The 17814-nt window shown below is 41.2% G+C and overlaps 1 protein-coding gene across 1 annotated transcript; it reads left to right on the top strand.

Annotated features, from left to right (window-relative positions):
• The first annotated feature begins 1667 nt into the window (after positions 1–1667).
• SNAPC1 (small nuclear RNA activating complex polypeptide 1) lies at positions 1668–15958 on the top strand. Its single transcript, XM_060754157.2, has 10 exons — positions 1668–1846; positions 4236–4395; positions 4834–4974; positions 5808–5915; positions 7565–7723; positions 9083–9151; positions 11076–11138; positions 11264–11408; positions 13823–13939; positions 15933–15958. Exons 1-10 carry the CDS (start codon positions 1719–1721, stop codon positions 15956–15958), a joined length of 1116 nt encoding a protein of 371 aa, XP_060610140.2. The 5' UTR covers positions 1668–1718.
• Positions 15959–17814: the final 1856 nt, after the last annotated feature.

The raw sequence follows: 17814 nt of genomic DNA, 5'->3' as shown, positions 1-17814 counted from the left end.
AAAAATGGAGTGTTGGTTGGCAGGAAAAGAGATTTAAAGATGGGCTCAAAGCCAACCTTAAAAACTCTGGCATAGACACTGAGAACTAGGAAGCCCTGGCCCTTGAGCGCTCCAGCTGGAGGTCAGCTGTGACCGGCAGTGGTGTAGCATTTGAAGAGGCACGAATGGAGGGCGAAAGAGAAATGTGCTAAGAGGAAGGTGTGCCAACCCCGACCGCCTTCCACCTGGAAACCAATGCCCTCACTGCAGGAGAACATGCAGGTCAAGAATAGGGCTCCACAGTCACCTACGGACCCACCGCCAGGACACCGAACTTGGAGTACCATCATCTTCGGACTACGAGGGATCGCCTAAGTAAGTAAGTAAGTAAGTAAGTAAGTACACGGATCTTGGAAGACATACTCGGACTATGAGGAATCGCCTAAGTAATTAAGTACTATGCTTCCCCCCCATACTAAGTAAGTAAGTAGTATGTAAGTAAGTAAGTACTATGTAAGTAAGTAAATAAGTAAGTACTATGCTTCCCCTCATCCTAAAAAAAAACTTTTGCAAAATATTAGAGAATTTATTGATACAAAATTAGACAAACAATATGGCCAATGGCTTTATTTATTTACTTACTGTATTTGTATACCGCCTTTCTCAGCCAGTTGCCGACTCAAATTAGTACACATAATATCATTATACAGGTTAATACATTAAAACAATATAAAACAAAACAGAAACAATTTATCTGAAAAAGAACCTAAACAGTAAGATTGGAGAGAAGAAATAAAAGAGAAATTGGGTTGCTGTGAGTTTTCCAGGCTGTATGGCCATGTTCCAGAAGCATTCTCTCCTGACGTTTCACCCACATCTATGGCAGGCATCCGCAGAGGCTGTGAGGTTTGTTGGAAACAAGGCAAGTGGGGTTTATTTGTAGTAAACTTCCCAGTCATCATAAACTTCAACAATTCCTTTCCTTGGGTTGTTGTAGGTTTTTATATGGCTATGTTCTAGAGGCATTATCTCCTGACGTTTCGCCTGCATCTATGGCAAGCATCCTCAGAGGTAGTGAGGTCTGTTGGAAGTAAAAAATGGGTTTATATATCTGTGGAATGACCAGGGTGGGGCAAAGGACTTTTGTCTGCTGGAGCTAGGTGTGAATGTTTCAACTGACCACCTTGATTAGCATTTAATGGCTTGGAAGTGCCTGGGGGGAATCTTTTGTTGGGAGTGATTTGATGTGCCTGATTGTTTACTCTCTGGTGTTTTGCTGTTGTAATTTTTGAGTTTTTTAATACTGGTAGCCAGATTTTGTTCATTTTCATGGTTTCTTCCTTTCTGTTGAAATTGTCCACATGAAATTGCTCCTTTCCTTCTTTGTATATAATACTTAGACAGCCTAAATGGCACTGCCACTTTAAGAAATAAAGGGGGCGGAGCTAACACACAGCCAAAGCCTTGGATTGGTCAGAACCGCTTATCGTAGGTTTTAATAGCAGTCTCAACGCCGTGCTTGCTTTAGTTTGAGGCTGGCCGGCAAGAGGGGCGGGGCTAGTTTGTGTAGCGCATGCGCACGTCGGGGCGAAGTGTGGGACAGTTAGTTGTCGCTTCCACGCATGCGCACTCCGAGAAAGGCGCGTGAAACCTAATCTCCAGCCATTGGCTGGCTGCATCGCGCATGCGCACTTCGTGCCTCCGAGGGCTCTGAGGCGGAAGTAGGTTCATTTGCAGCCATGGCCGACTGGCCGGGGCTGGCCACGGACTGTGAGGCGCTCCTGAGGCATTTCCAAGAAGTCGAGAGCGTCCGCTTCGAAGACTTCGCCACTCTGTGGAGGCAGCAACGCTTCCACACCATTTTCTAGTGGGCCCCCTTTCTTCCTTTCCTCGAAGTAGCTCTTGAGTGCGTCTACACTGGAGAATTAACGCAGTTTCATTCCATTTTTACCGCCATTGCTCAGTATTATGGAATCTTGGGCCCTCCTTGGCATAGAAGTCTCAAGGACTTGCCGAGCTACACTTTCCACTAAGCCATGGCAGTTTAAGTGGTGTGAAACCGCATTAACTCTACAGTATAGATCAGGCATGGGCAAACTTGGACCCTCCAAGTGTTTTGGACATCAAGTCCCACGGGAATTGTGGGACTTGAAGTCCAAAACACCCAGGTTTGCCCATGCCTCGTGTAGATTATTATTATTACTATTATTATTATTAAACTTTATTTGTACCCCGCTAGCATCTCCCGAAGGACTCGATGTGGCTCACATAGGCCGAGGCCTCAACAACACGATATAACAATACAATCTAAGCAAAACAAACAATTAAAAACAGAATAAAGCAAAATAAACAACAGGCAGAATACACTAAAACACAATAAAACTGGGCCGGGCCAGAAAATGGGTACAAAGATTAAAAGTGCTGATGTGACAAGAGGTGTATATAGGGCTTCCAGGGCAAGTGCGGTGTGCGATGTGCAACAGTCATTGGTTCTGATAAGGTGCTTATGGGACTTGGTAGTGGAGATTTCCTAATCTGGGAAGGCACATCGGAACAGCCAGGTCTTCAAGTTCTTTCTGAAGACAGCCAATGTAGGGGCCTGTCTAAGGTCTTTGGGGAGGGTGTTCCAGAGTTGGGGGGCCACCACGGAAAAGGCCCTGTCCCGCGTCCCCACCAAGCGTGCTTGTGACGCCGGTGGGATCACGAGCAGGGCCTCTCCAGATGACCGAAGAGAACACGTGGGTTCGTAGATAGAAATGCGGTCATGCAGGTAGGCTGGTCCCAAACCGTTCAGGGCTTTGTAGGTAAGCACCTGCACCTTGAATTGGGCTCGGAAAATAAATGGCAGCCAGTGGAGTTCCTTAAACAGGAGGGTTGACCTCTCTGTAAGGGGCCCCAGTTAGCATCCTGGCTGCTGATCGTTGGACCAGTTGGAACTTCCGAGCCATCTTCAAGGGCAGCCCCACGTAGAGCGCATTGCAGTAATCCAATCTGGAGGTGACCAAGGCGTGGACCACTCCGGCCAGATCCGCCTTCGCAAGGTACGGTCGCAGTTGGCGCACGAGTCTCAGTTGTGCGAAAGCCCTCCCAGACACTGCCGACGCCTGAGCCTCAAGCGTGAGCATTGAATCCAAGAGGACTCCCAAACTGCGGTCCTGTGGCTTCAGGGGAAGTGTAACCCCGTCCAGCACAGGTGTACTCAAGAGGCTGCTTTTGTTATTTCATATATTTTCATCATATTTTGTTATGATGTATTTTGTATTTTGTGTGTTTATTATGTTGTATTATTTTGGGCCTCGCCTCATGTTAGCCACCCCGAGTCCCCTTTGGAGAGATGGTGGCAGGTTATAATTAAAGATTATTATTATTATTATTATTATTATTATTATTATGGCTTTTCGGAGTGGGCTGCAGACAGAAATTGCATCTTCCCTTTCTATCCCTTCTGTTGTGTGTGACTGCGGACACGGGAGGAGCAATTTGGAGCCCTTCAAATGTTGCTGGACTGCAGCTTTGAATATAATAATAATAAAACTTTATTTATACCCCGCCACCATCTCCCCAAGGGACTCAGAGCAGCTTACATGAGGCCAAGCCCAACAACATATCAATAAAACAAGAAAGCAATTAACAAAAACAATACAATTAGTATAAACCACATACAAACAATAACACAAAAAGATTTAAAAACCTATGGCTGGGCCAAATGTAATAGTTTAAAAATTAAAAATAAACGCTGGGCATGAACAAGGTAGGATATATCTGGTAGGAGGGTTTTAAAAGAAGTGAGGGGAGCACAATCCAACGAATAGTTGAAGTGCATTTTGAGGACATTTTGCTGGGAATTATTTCCTTATTCCGGGAAGGCACACTGGAACAGCCACGTTTTCAGGCTCCTCCTAAAGACTGCCAATGTCGGGGTGTGTCTGATATCCCTGGAAAGTGAGTTCCAGTCAGGGGCCACCTCCGAGAAGGCCCTCTCCCTCAACCGCACCTGCGAGGGAGGTGGGAGCGAGAGCAGGGCCTCTCCGGGTGATCGAAGATATCGTGTGGGTTTGTACACAGAAATGCGGTCACTGATAGTGGGAGATGCTGTTGGACAAACTGCACTCATGTTCTCCCTCAGCCTGTCTCATTACCAATAAAAAGTGTTTGTATTTTCTGGTGGATTTTAATGACCCCCTTTTGTTTCTGCCTTTAATAACATGGGTTGATTGTAATATTTGCTCACATATAACACTTTCTCTTTTGTCTAGTGGTAAAATAAGGACCCCAGAGCAGATTAAATTTACAAAAGAGGCTTTAGCTCTGGTATGGACGTTCTTCTTGCCACCTTACACTTTCCAGATCCGGGTCGGTGCCCTCTATATTCTGTATGGGTTGTACAATACACAGTTGTGTCAGCCAAAGCAGAAGGTAAGTTACGCTTTCATCTGTTTGCTTTCCACCTTTTGGTGTCATTAGTAACCTTATTTTGCAGTTGGAATAGGTAAACAATAATAATAGCAAATTAAAAGAAAGATGGTGTGATCGAGTAGAAGGGAATGTGAGCTATGAGCCAAGGAATCATATGTGCAACTCCTGATCATTGTACTCTGGACCTGGAGATCAGGGTTCAAATCCCTACTCAGGCATGAAATCCACTGAGTAACCTTGGGCAAATCACACTCTCTCAACTCCTTCGGAAAAATCTTGCTAAGTTAAGAAAATCCATTATAGATTTGCCTCAGGGTTGCAAAAGTTGGAAGTGACTTGAACAACATACTCACAGAAATATGAGTTTTTCATATGAGAATTGTGCTTAGGCTATGTTTCTGGTTTAAGTGTGAAGAAATTGTTCTTTTTTTATTTCAGATCAGGATTGCCCTCAAAGATTGGTCAGAAGTAATGAAATTCCAGCAAGAGCTGTTAGAGGCAAAGCATTATGATGCAGCTTACATCTTCAGGAAGCTTCGTACTGACAAAGCATTCTATTTCACGGCAATGCCAAAATTTGTGAGTTGATGAATCTGTAATTAATGGGTTGCTGTAGGTTTTTTAGGGCTATATGGCCATGTTGTAGAGGCATTCTCTCTGGACGTTTCGCCTGCATCTATGGCAAGCATCCTCAGAGGTAGTGAGGTCTGTTGGAACTAGGAAAGTGGGTTTATATATCTGTGGAATGACCAGCGTGGGACAAAGGACTCCTGTCTGTTGGAACTAGGTGTGAATGTTTCTACTGACCACCTTGATTAGCATTTTGATGGCCTGGCAGTGTCTGGGCCAATCTTTTGTTGAGAGGTGATTAGATGTCTTTGTTTGTTTCCTCTCTGTTGTTTTGCTGTTGTAATTTTAGAGTTTTTTTAATACTGGTAGCCAGATTTTGTTCAGGCACTGTCCTTGAGATTACATGTGGCCTGTGTTTGCACTTTGACAAACCCCTGCTTTAAAACGATGAGAAACATGGGGGAAGAGTACTACAATTTATTATTTAGTTAAAATACAAAATGGTGTAAAATAAAGTGTTATCTTAAGAATTTGTTGGCATGCAATGTTTATGTTTGTAACTGAATTTTTTAAAATCTGTTTTCATTCTTTTAAAATTTAGTAAGCAGCATTGTATGATGTTTACCAGGTTGTATGATCTAGAAACATATTTACTTGGTTAGGTTTTGGAGAAAAATAGTGCATACTTTTTCAAAATGGTTCTTATGATGTAATAAAAGCTGTGAAATGTCAGCGCCGATAAGGCTGAGAAAGATAGTATACAAGTATAGTAAATAAATAAATAAAGTGCTTTTATTTGGATAGTCAACTTTTCCTATTTGTTTGGTCCTCCCTCCCTTTAGCTTTCATTTAGGACAAAAAAGGTCACACGTGATAAAGTTGAGCTGAAGACAGAATTCAGTGATCCAACTGACAGAGTTGCCATGCTGAACCCAGCAGAGTTCTTAGAGGTACCATTATTATTTTGCTCTTGCATCACTGCTGTTATATGACAGCCTTTTTTTGTTATCCTAACTTATTTGTTGATTTGCCTTTACAGGTGTTGATTTGTGGTCTTGTGTGTATAGTATATTGTACCAGCAAAGGAATAATGTAAAAAATATTGCTGCTTTATCCTCATCTTTTAGTATGTTGGCTTGCACATTAAGTGTTCTTAATATTGTATGCATTAATTAGGATCTACCAAGAGTAGAACATTCTACTTCCTTTTTTTCACAGATCAGTGTATCAGTCAGTCCTAGAAAAAGCCAATCTCATGGATACCTTATTACAAACATGTCTCCCCCTCATGTTTTTGCACAAGTTAGTGCAGTCACAGCCTTCGTCCTGTGCCTAAAAACAAGTGTCTAAAGAGGCAAGTTGTAGGGGAAATCAAGGGAGCTTTCCAAAGTTGAAGAGAGGCTCGCTCAACCATTCCAAAATCCACTTTGAAAAGTCAGTTGCCAGAATAACCAGAGTACAAGGGAGAGTCAAAGAAATGAAAAACAAGCCACTCCAAAAGTCAATAATCCAAATAAATCCATAAACAGGAAACATAAAAAAACCAAGGATACCAAACAGTTGTGATCAACTAGAATTTCCAGCAGCTGCAGTAGGATTTATTGCAGTGGGGTTTAACGTTCTTCCTCTTACTTTTGTTATCTCGCCTCTCCTTTACTATGAGCTTTACAAAAAGTAATATCCATTATTTATTTACTTACTTACTTACTTACGACATTTATATGCCACCATTCTCACCCCGAAGGGGACTCAGAGTGGCTTCCAAGATATATATTACATACAATATATTATATTATTAGCATAGTATTAGCAACCCGGACTATGCCTGTTCTCACCACCTATTGTTTTGTTATTGTTATTTTTAAAGCTAATTGTATTGTTTTAATCTGCTTCTGTAAACGGCTCCAAGCCAAATTGGGAGTAGTGGTATACAAGTTAAATAAATAAATAAATAAATAGTGCGATATCAGCATTAAACATTGCTATATTGCACCACCATACCACTATATCGTAATATTATTAGTAATATTACATGAAATATAAATATATAATTATAATATCATATTGTTATTATATTGCATTACATAATATTATAAATATTATATGCATATACAATATATTATATTATATTATATTATATTATATTATATTATATTATATTATTAGAATAGCACAGGAGTCAAGGTGGAACTGTCCCCTGGCCCCCTCTCTCTTCACTCTGGCCCAGAGCGACAGTTGGTGCTGGGAGGAGGAGTCTCCAGCTGATTATTATTATTGACTGGTGATTATGTGGAGAAGTGGATAGTGGTAGTTAAACAGCACATTCTAAGGATTATTCCTGCATTTGATTTATTAAAATATTCCCATCCAAACCCAAGTAACAAAGGTGGAGGCATTACTTTTCATTCAACCCTCGTATTTGTATGAAAGCCACGTAAACAGGAGTGATGGATGACAAGAGTCTTGATTCTTACCGATTTTGCCATTAAAGGATGTTCAGTTTTTACCTGCTGTGATTGTCACGAATTGGAAAAACGCTTTAGCGCTATTATAGAACTGTCCTGTCTGACAGAAAGACATATATATTCTTCACTTTAAGGAAATGAAGAACATTCATGACCACTACCAAAAAATGAAGTGCCTGATCTCCCGAGACCAGTCCCAGCCAGACAAGGCTATTGATTTGATCAAAGATGACTTCCCAGCCAATTTCAAGAGTGTTGTTTTAGAACACCAGCAGTGGCAGAAGAATAAGATGGTAGGTCATCTCAGTTCGCTTGTGCTTTGATTAACGTTATGTAGGTGACTCAAAAGCTCAAGATATGCAACTGGACTGTAACAGAAAATGCTATATCCAGGCTGCACAATTATGGTTCATACATGACATGCATTGTGTTGTAGAGATCTGTGGGGCATATACATTAAGAAACGTCACAGTGATTGATTCCTTCCACTGAAATATGCCTCTAATTTTTATGCATCCGGGAAATATTAAATACATATTTTTGTATATTTTGTGTGTGTCAGAAGTGACTTGAGAAACTGCAAGTCGCTTCTGGTGTGAGAAAATTGGCCGTCTGCAAGGATGTTGCCAAGGGGATGGCCGGATGTGTTACCATCCTATGGGAGGCTTCTCTCATGTCCAGTATGAGAAGCTGGAGCTCACCCCACTCCCTGGATTCAAACTGCCAACTTCCAGGTCAGCAGTCCAGCCAGCATAAGGGTTTAACCCAGTGGTTCTCAACCTTCCTAATGCCGCGACCCCTTAATACAGTTCCTCATGTCGTGGTGACCCCCAACCATAACCTTATTTTTGTTGCTACTTCAGAACTGCAATTTTGCTAATGTTATGAATCGTAATGTAAATATCTGATATGCCAGGTGTATTTTCATTCACTGGGCCAAATTTGGCACAAATACCTGATACATCCAAATTTGAATATTGGTGGGGTTGGGGGGGGGTGTGTGATTTGGTCATTTGGGAGTTGTAGTTGCTGGTATTTATAGTTCACCTACAATCAAAGAGCATTCTGAACTCCACCAATGATGGAATTGAACCAAATTTGGCAGACAGAATTCCCATGAGCAACAGAAAATACTGGAATTCTTTGGTGGGCATTGGCTTTGAGTTTTGGAGTTGTAGTTCACCTACAGCCAGGGAGCACTGTGGACTCAAGCAATGATGGATCTGGACCATACTTGGCACGAATACTCAGTATGCCCAAATGTGAACACTGGTGGAGTTTGGGGAAAATAGACCTTGACATTTGGGAGTTGTAGCTGCTGGGATTTATAGTTCACCTACAATCAAAGAGCATTCTGAAGCCCAGTAATGATAGAATTGGGCCAAACTTCCCACACAGAACCCTCATGACCAACAGAAAATACTGTGTTTACCGATGGTCTTTGGTGACCCCTCTGACATCTCCTCGCGACCCCCCCAGGGGTCCCGACCCCCAGGTTGAGAAACACTGGTTAACCCATTGTGCCACCGGAAGCTCCTTCGTATAGATTACACAATGTTGACTCTGATGGCTGTTTGGGAAGGAACAGAGGTATTTCTAGACTAAGTCTTGTGTGTAGTTGGCTTATATAGTAATATTTTTGTGTCTTTCAGGAGTCGCCCTTGGTTACTATGGATAAAGAAGGGACAGCAGAAAAAGAAGTTTCTTTGCAAGGGTTAGAAGTAAGGACATTTGCTTACTGTGATGTCTGTAATTAGCGGCAGGTTTTGGACCGTGGCATCAGTGTACTTCAACATAGGATTACTTTGTAGTGAATGTTACATGATTATAATAATGAATAACGTGAATAGAGTAGTTTAATTGTGTTTTAATCTTCACTATGTCTTAACTGTATTCTTTTTGATGTTGTAAGCCTCCTTGAATCCCAGTTGTGAGAGAAAGGAAGCATGTTGATAATATAGCCTAGTTTAAAAAGTCCTTTATGCAGTTACTGGTTTTGTTCAGCAGGAAGAGTCTTGGAGAAAAACCTTAGGCTAAAAGTCTGTGTTTTCCCAATAATAATAATAACAGTAACAATAATAGAACTGCAAAGATTGGCACAAGCCAGTCAAGGTGGTCCCAGTGGTGATCGGCACACTGGGTGCAGTACTTAAAGACCTTGGCCCGCACTTAAAAACAATCGGCGCTGACAAAATTACCATCTGTCAGCTGCAAAAGGGCACCCTACTTGGATCTGCACACATTATTTGCTGATACATCACAAAGTCCTAGACACTTGGGAAGTGTCTGATGTGTAATCAAATACAAAATCCAGCATACTGATCTTATTTACTGCATCCTAATCTTGTTATGTATCTAATAATAATAATAACATTTCTAGGAGCCCCCAGTGGCGCAGTGGGTTAAACCCCTGTGCCGGCAGGACTGAAGACCAACAGGTCGCAGGTTCGAATCTGGGGAGAGTGTGGATGAGCTCCCTCTGTCAGCTCCAGCTCCTCATGCGAGGACATGAGAGAAACCTCTCACAAGGATGATAAAACATCCGGGGGCGTCCCTTGGGCAATGTCCTTGCAGACGGCCAATTCTCTCACACCAGAAGCGACTTGCAATTTCTCAAGTCACTCCTGACATGACTCTCTCTCTCTCTCTCTCTCTCTCTCTCTCTCTATATATATATATATATATATATTTCTTACTTGCCTCTCCTCACGGCTTGAGGCAGGTTACAATATTGCTAAAATACATAAATCAAAACACATAATTATTTTAAAACACTCCATAGAATACACATATTAAAACATATTTCCATAAAATACATATGAAAATACACAAAACAGCAATTAGACAGGAAGGTGAACATGAGCCAACAATATTATGTGGCAGCTAAAATAGCCAATGGGGATTTTGGCCTGCATCAATAGAAGTCTAGTGTCTAGATCCAGGGAAGTCATGCTACCCATGCTCTATTCTGCTTTAGTCAGACCACGTTACCTGGAATCACACAGTGTCCATTTCTGAGTACCCACAATTGAAGGGAGATATTGACAAGCTGGAATGTGTCCAGAGGAGGGTGACTAAAATGATCGAGGGTCTTGAGAACAAGCCCTATGAGGAGTGGCTTAAAGAGCTGAGCATCTTTAGCCTGCAAAAGAGAAGGCTGTGAGGAGACATGATGAAGGCCATGTATCAAGATGTGAGGGGAAGTCATAGGGAGGAGGGAGCAAGCTTGTTTTCTGCTGCCGTGGAAATTAGGACATGGCACAATCGCTTCAAACTACGGGAAAGGAGATTCTCCCTGAACATGGGGAAGAACTTCCTGACTGTGAGAGCTGTTCAGCAGTGGAACCCTCTGCCTCAGAGTGTGGTAGAGGCTCCTTCTTTGGAGGCTTTAAAACGGAGGTTGGATGGCCATCTGTTGGGGGTGCTTTGAATGCAATTTTCCTGCTTCTTGGCAGGAGGTTGGACTGGATGGCCCATGAGGTCTCTTCCAACTCTAGGATTCTATGATTCTATATTTTAAAAATGTTGCTGCCAGCCTTTTGTCAACTGAAGCATGCTTTTAATTTTAGTGAGTGGGGATTATAGAAAGATTGGAGTGGTGTAGAAGGAAAAATAAGTAATGTTTGTGGTCTTTTTCTTTCCCAGGGATCTGAAAGAGCCAGAGCATTAGCTGACATTAAATCGAGATCCTACTCTGCAGTTGCTGCAGTAAGTGTTTGAAGATAATAATTATGAATACATGTTTACAACAGTATTTGATCGTCACTGTATAGCTTAAGGAGTGTATATACTACTTAGGGCTTGTTTCTGTTGTTGCCTATTTCATTTTTAAGGCTTCCAAGTCAAGACGTCACCGTCAAGTTCAGCTAGAATCCTCTGCACCCCGATCAGATCAAAGGAAAACAAGATCACCTAGAACTGAAAGAGTCAGACAAAGGGTACAACCAATGCGGAAGATAGAAACCCAAAAAAGTAGAGGTAGGTAGTTTCGCAGGGGAATTTCCTACTATCTTCATTGGGTGACACTTTCCTTCCAAGTCCCAATTTATGATGTTTGTTTTAACACATGAAGCTGTAAATAATAAACCGAGTCAACAGATGAAAAGTTTGTTTCCAAAAGGTACCAAATCTCCCCTCCCTCCTCCCAAATATTGAAAAATTAGTTATTTTATTACTATTATTTACAGTGTTTATATTCCACCCTTCTCACCCCGCAGGGGATTCAGGGCAGATTACAGTGTACACATACATGGCAAACATTCAATGCCATAGACACACAACATATATAGACAGACACTCAGAGGCTATTTAACATTCCAATTTTCTAGCCACCAGGGGAGTTGTTGCTTCACTGCCCATCTGTGACACTAATGAAGTCCTTTCCACATTCCCCGCATGCTTTTGTTGGAGACTTTTTATGGTCTCGTAAATTTGTTAAATTAGCCTCCCCACACATAGGTGGTACCTAAATTTCCTACTTAACAGATGCAACAGTCTTTCAGGTTGCAAAGGTCGACAACAAGCTACACAAATTGGCCGGAAGCTCACTCCGACACGGACTGGCTTTGAACTCATGACCTTTTGGTCAGTAGTGATCTTAATGAGGCAGCACATTTATTTATTATATTTATTTACAGTATTTATATTCCGCCCTTCTCACCCCGCAGGGGACTCAGGGCGGATTACAATGTACACATATATGGCAAACATTCAATGCCAGTTTGACATACAATGTATACAGACAAACACAGAGGCTATTTAACTTTTTCTGACCGCCAGGGGAGCTGTCGCTTTCATTGTCCATCTGCGACACTGATGAAGTACTTCTGCATTCCCCGCATGCTTTGCTGGAGTCTTTTTTATGGCCTCATAAATTAGTTAATTTAGCCTCCCCACACAAGGTGGTACCTAATTTTCCTACTTGACAGATGCAACTGTCTTTCAGGTTGCAAAGGTCGACAACAGGCTACACAATTGGTTGGAAACCCACTCCAACCCGGGCTGGGTTCGAACTCATGACCTTTTGGTCAGAGTGATCTTAATGCCGCTGACACTCAGCCAGCTGCGCCACAATCCTGGTGCACATAGTTGTCTAGGAGTAGAATATTATGCATAGATCAAAAATTTCAAAATGTATCAAGTGACTTCAGTACAGGGTTTGGGTGTTTGTATTTTAAAGCAAAAGAATGCACATCCTCAGCACGTTGTGTCGTCATCCCCCGACCCCCCCCCCCCCCCCCCCGATTCAGGTAAAATTTATTCTCATGGATTTGGTACTTTGTGGAAAAAAGCTCCACATATAGGGTCCTATAATGGGGAAATTATTCCACACTGGGCATGCATACTCAGCAGCAGAGTAGCAAAGCGCAAGGGTTCACTGCGTCTGGTTGTTTTCCCCAGGTTTTGCCAGTCAGCTTTCGTATGGTATTGTTTCTAGCACCTACTTTTTATTTGATAGTCAAGCAGTGCTTCTTGTAGGTCAGAGCATGGTCCAGAGTAACTCCCAGGATTGCAACACATCTGGGCATTCCCTGGGCAACGTGTTTGTAGATGCTGGACCCCTTGAATAACCACCATGTCAGACTACACAGAGAAGCCATTGAAATCCACAAGCATATGGACAATTTCAACAGAAAGAAGGGAACCATGAAAATAACAAAATCTGTCTACCAGTGTTAAAGAACTCTAAAATTACAACAGCAAAACAACAAAGAGGAAACAATCTGGGACATCTAATTACCTCTCAACAAAAGATTGCCCCAGGCACTGCCAGGCCATCAAAAGCTAATCAAGGTGGTCAGTTGAAACATTCACACCTAGCTCCAACAGACAGTCCTTTGTCCCACCCTGGTCTTTCCACAGACATATAAACCCATTTTCCTAGTTCCAACAGACCTCACTACCTCTGAGGATGCTTGCCATAGATGCAGGCGAAACATCAGGAGAAAATGCCTCTAGAACATGGCCATATAGCCCGAAAAAACCTACAACAACCCAGTGTTTGTAGATAGCTGATTCTCTCACACCAGAAGCAACCAGAATATATAACATGAAGACCTTAATGAAAGATTTCTGAAACTTTGTTTCTACACACTTCTCCCCACCCAATTTTTTCGGGGGGAAAAAAACCTTTCTTGATTTTTCCATTTTTTCCCCAGGCCTTCCCATCTCTCGTTGGGACTAACAGTATAATTTGGGTTTATTCAACTTAAACTCCTTCTCCATGTAACTGAAGATAGAAATAATGGAATGCAGAAGAACACCTAGTAAACACCCAAAGACTATATGAGTAGCTAATGGTGGGAGAATATCCTGTCAAATTGACCAGGAAGGACCTGGGTATGGAGATGAATGGGGAAGAATGACTCCTTAATTTAACTGCTATTTTGCAGCCATGTTGCAACCTACAAGAGAGCAAAGCATCAAGAGTCTGAGCATGCCTACGATAGCAGAGGATGATGCAGAAGGAGAAGAGGAAGAAGAAATATCTGACCATTCCAGTAGTGAAGGTATGTTGGGGGCTGTTACGGATCAGGGAAAGGGGAGGGAATTATTTTCCAGGCAGATGGGTCCCTTCTTTGTCAGAAATCCCCTCCACTCCAAGGTTACTGGATTGTGTCCCATGTTGTAACCTACAGAGGAGCAAAGTGTCAAGAGTCTGAGCTTGCCTACAATAGCAGAGGACGATGCAGAAGGAGAAGACCATTCCAGTAGTGAGGGTATGTTGGAGGCTGTTATTGAGAGAATTACTTTCCAGGAGGAGGGGTCCCTTCTTTGTTAGAACAACCCCCCCCCTCTTCCAAAGATTACTGATTTGATTCCCACTAGTCTCCTACCATGTGTAGTTTGTTAATTAGAGAATGCTAAGCTTTTCTATCAAGAACACCGTCCTTTGTCCCAGCTCTAGAAACTGGGCACTATTCAGCCCAAAGCTGAGAGACATAGAACTAAAGAATACTCTTGTGAAAATCCATTTCATGCAACTGAAAGTGTTATACTATGTTGTTGTAGGTTTTTTCAGGCTATATGGCCATGCTCTAGAAGCATTCTCTCCTGACGTTTCACCTGCATCTTTGGCAAACATCCTCAGAGGTATAGATGCAGGCGAAACGTCAGGAGAGAATGCCTCTAGAACATGGCCCTATAGCCCGAAAAAACCTACAACAATCCAGTGATTACAGCCATGAAAGCCTTCGACAATACATTGTTATACTATGTGTTTGCATTCATGTGGGAAAGGTTTTCGGGTATATGCTTAAGCTTAAAATGAAGCAGATCCAGATGTTTTAAAAAGAGATGCATTAATTTATGAAGATATGGCTGGGCAATAACCATGTGCATGGTGTGTTTTGGTGGTTGCCTTTTTGTATTGGAAGATGTGGAAAAGGAAATCTAAGTCACTGTGTTCAAACTTTGGTGTGATGTGATACTTGGGTTCCTTCCGCATGAGGATGTGTGTATTGTCCTGCATCTATACCAGCAATTCTCAACCTGGGGGTCGGGACTCCTGGGGGGTCACGAGGGGGTTTCATGGGGGTCACCAGAGACAGAGCTCCCGGTGGCGCAGTGGGTTAAACCCCTGTGCCGGCAGGACTGAAGACCGACAGGTCGCAGGTTCGAATCCGGGGAGAGGTGGATGAGCTCCCGTCAGCTCCAGCTCCCCAAGTGGGGACATGAGAGAAGCCTCCCACAAGGATAATAAAAACATCAAATCATCCTGGCGTCCCCTGGGCAACATCCTTGCAGATAGCCAATTCTCTCACGCCAGAAGCGACTTGCAGTTTCTCAAGTCGCTCCTGACACGACAAAAAAAAAACAACAACAAACAAAAAAAAAAACAGAGACTATCAGAAACACATATTCTCTTCCTTTGGCAGAGAAGGCTGAAGATCTCTGCCTGTCCTTCTCTTCCTTTTTGGAAACAGACGGTGAATCCTCCCACCAAAAACCCTCCTCCACTGTGATTGACTGGCCTCTCAGCCAAGGGGAAGGCTGTTTCTAATGCTCCAAGTGGGGAGGGAAGGGGAAAGCAGGCGTGCTTGGCGCATTACAGGATGGTGCGCCTGTGTGGACGAGGGAGAACGTACAAGGCTGGAGGGAGGCTTCCACCAATGATTCCCTTCAAGGCATGGGGGTTCTGTGTGGGAAGTTGTGGCCAATTCTATTGTCGGTGGAGTTCAGAATGCTCTTTGATTGTAGGTGATCTATAAACACCAGCAACTACAACTCCCAAATGTCAAGGTCTATGAAGTAGGGAACTAAAATAATTTTATGGCTGGGAGTCACCACACATGAGGAACCATATTCAGGGGTCGTGGAATGCCAAAACACCTGGAGGGCCAAAGTTTGCCCATGTTTGCTATATAGTTTAAGTCTGATCCTGTCCAGCTATCCTTTTTAGTTTTGCTATGTGCAAAATAGTGCCATCTTGTTCAGACTCTCTTTTCCTTGCGGTCTGCTGAATTCTTGGAAGTTGATAACTTTCTATGCTTCCATTTCCAGATTTTGTACCCACCAAGAGGATTTGAGAAATCATTCAGAGAGAAAAAAACATGTGTGAATTGGAATAGCGCAATCAAAATCCCTCTTCAGCCAATGGACAGGACAAGCGGAATGGTTTAGGACCATATTGCAAAATGCCGATGTCTGCGTTTGTTTTAAGAAATCACAAAGACATCTCAAAGTAGAGGTTATATTTGAGGAGCTTTGAGTATTCGATTTGATATAGATTTGTGTGCTGCAGAGTGGATTTCATCATCCTTCTGTGCCTTCCATAAATGCATAGAGAAGCTTGAATGTTTTCTAAATGTAAATTTGTAATAACTTATTATTTGGCTGAAAACACTTCATTTCCAAAATATTTTAACTGTGTTAATTAAAGGGAAGAGTGTGCTTTAGCCTTGGTACTGCTCATGTAAAATAGGTATGTTGATTAAATTATTGTTTTGCAACTTTGTATGCACCTAAATTATTTTTACTTCTTCACCTTTTGAAACCTGAGGCCAGTATCACTGTTTCCAGTTTTGTTTTCTTTCTTGGTTAATATAATTTGTGAATAAAAAAATGGGAGATCCCAAAAGATTGTGTGGTTTAGATATTTTTCTGTTCACTTAAAGGTTGCAGGTTGGCATCATTGCACATTCTTATACAAGCTGTGTTATTCTGTTGCATAAAAGGTGAATTGTGCTCTGGTTTAGACAGAACAGTAAATTAGTGAATTTGTTTTCAACTTAAAGTATAGTGTTTGTGATTATAGTTGGCCTCCTAGCCAAGAACTCGCTTGTTTTAATAAGCTCTAGTTTATTGCTTCAATACTTGCATATAAGCAGAGTTTTTCAATCCTTTTTTTAGGCTGAAAAGGCCCCCCTCAATTTATACTCAAGTCAAGGTTATTTATTATTTTATTCTGATATTATTATTTTACTCTTATTATTATTACATTTACATTATTTTACTCTATTATTATAATTTCATTACATTTATTATTTTACTCTATTATTGTTATTTAATTTAATATTTTACTTGATTATTATTACATTTATTATTTTACTCTATTATTATTACATTTACATTATTTTACTCTATTATTATTTTTATTACATTTATTATTTTACTCTATTATTATTACATGTATTTTATTTTATTTGTTATTACATTTATTATTTTGCCCTATTTATTATTATTACATTTATTATTTTACTCTATTATTGTTATTATATTTTATTTTTACTCTATTATTACATTTATTATTTTACTCTACTATTATTTTTACATTATTTTATTCTTCTTATTACATTACATTATTGTTATTATTACATACTCCACATATGTATGCTTGCCCACAATGCCCTGCCTCATGCACAGGGGAAGCATTGTTTAAAGCTACAGACAAAGCAGTCGCTGTTGCCTGTTTTTGGTCAAAAATTACTTAACCGCTTGTGTTCCTTCTATTTTTATCAGTTTTATATTGATTTACGCAATGCTTTTGACACAAAATAAATTATTACATTTACTTTTTTTTTTACTCTATTATTATTTTTATTACATTTATTATTTTACTCTATTATGACATTTATTATTTTCCTTTACTTTTATTGTTATTATTACATTTCCATTATTTTGCTCTATTTATTGTTATTATTTATATTTATTACTTTACTCTATTTTATTACATTTACTAGCTGTACCCGCCACGTGTTGCTGTGGCCAACCTTCCCTCTTTCTCTCCTTCTTTCCCTCCTTCCTTCACTCCCTCTTTCCTTCCTTCCTTCCTTCCTTCCTTCCTTCCTTCCTTCCTTCCTTCCTTCTTTCTTTCCTTCCATCCCGTCTTTCCTTCTCTTCTTCCTTCTCTATCTCTTTCCTTCCTTCCCCCTTTTTCTTTCTC

The sequence above is a fragment of the Anolis sagrei genome, chromosome 1 (genome assembly GCF_037176765.1).
Source record: "Anolis sagrei isolate rAnoSag1 chromosome 1, rAnoSag1.mat, whole genome shotgun sequence".
NCBI classification, from domain to species: Eukaryota; Metazoa; Chordata; class Lepidosauria; order Squamata; family Dactyloidae; genus Anolis; species Anolis sagrei.
The sequence above is the reverse complement of the archived record's forward strand: the minus strand, read 5'-3'. Positions and strand labels throughout refer to the sequence as shown.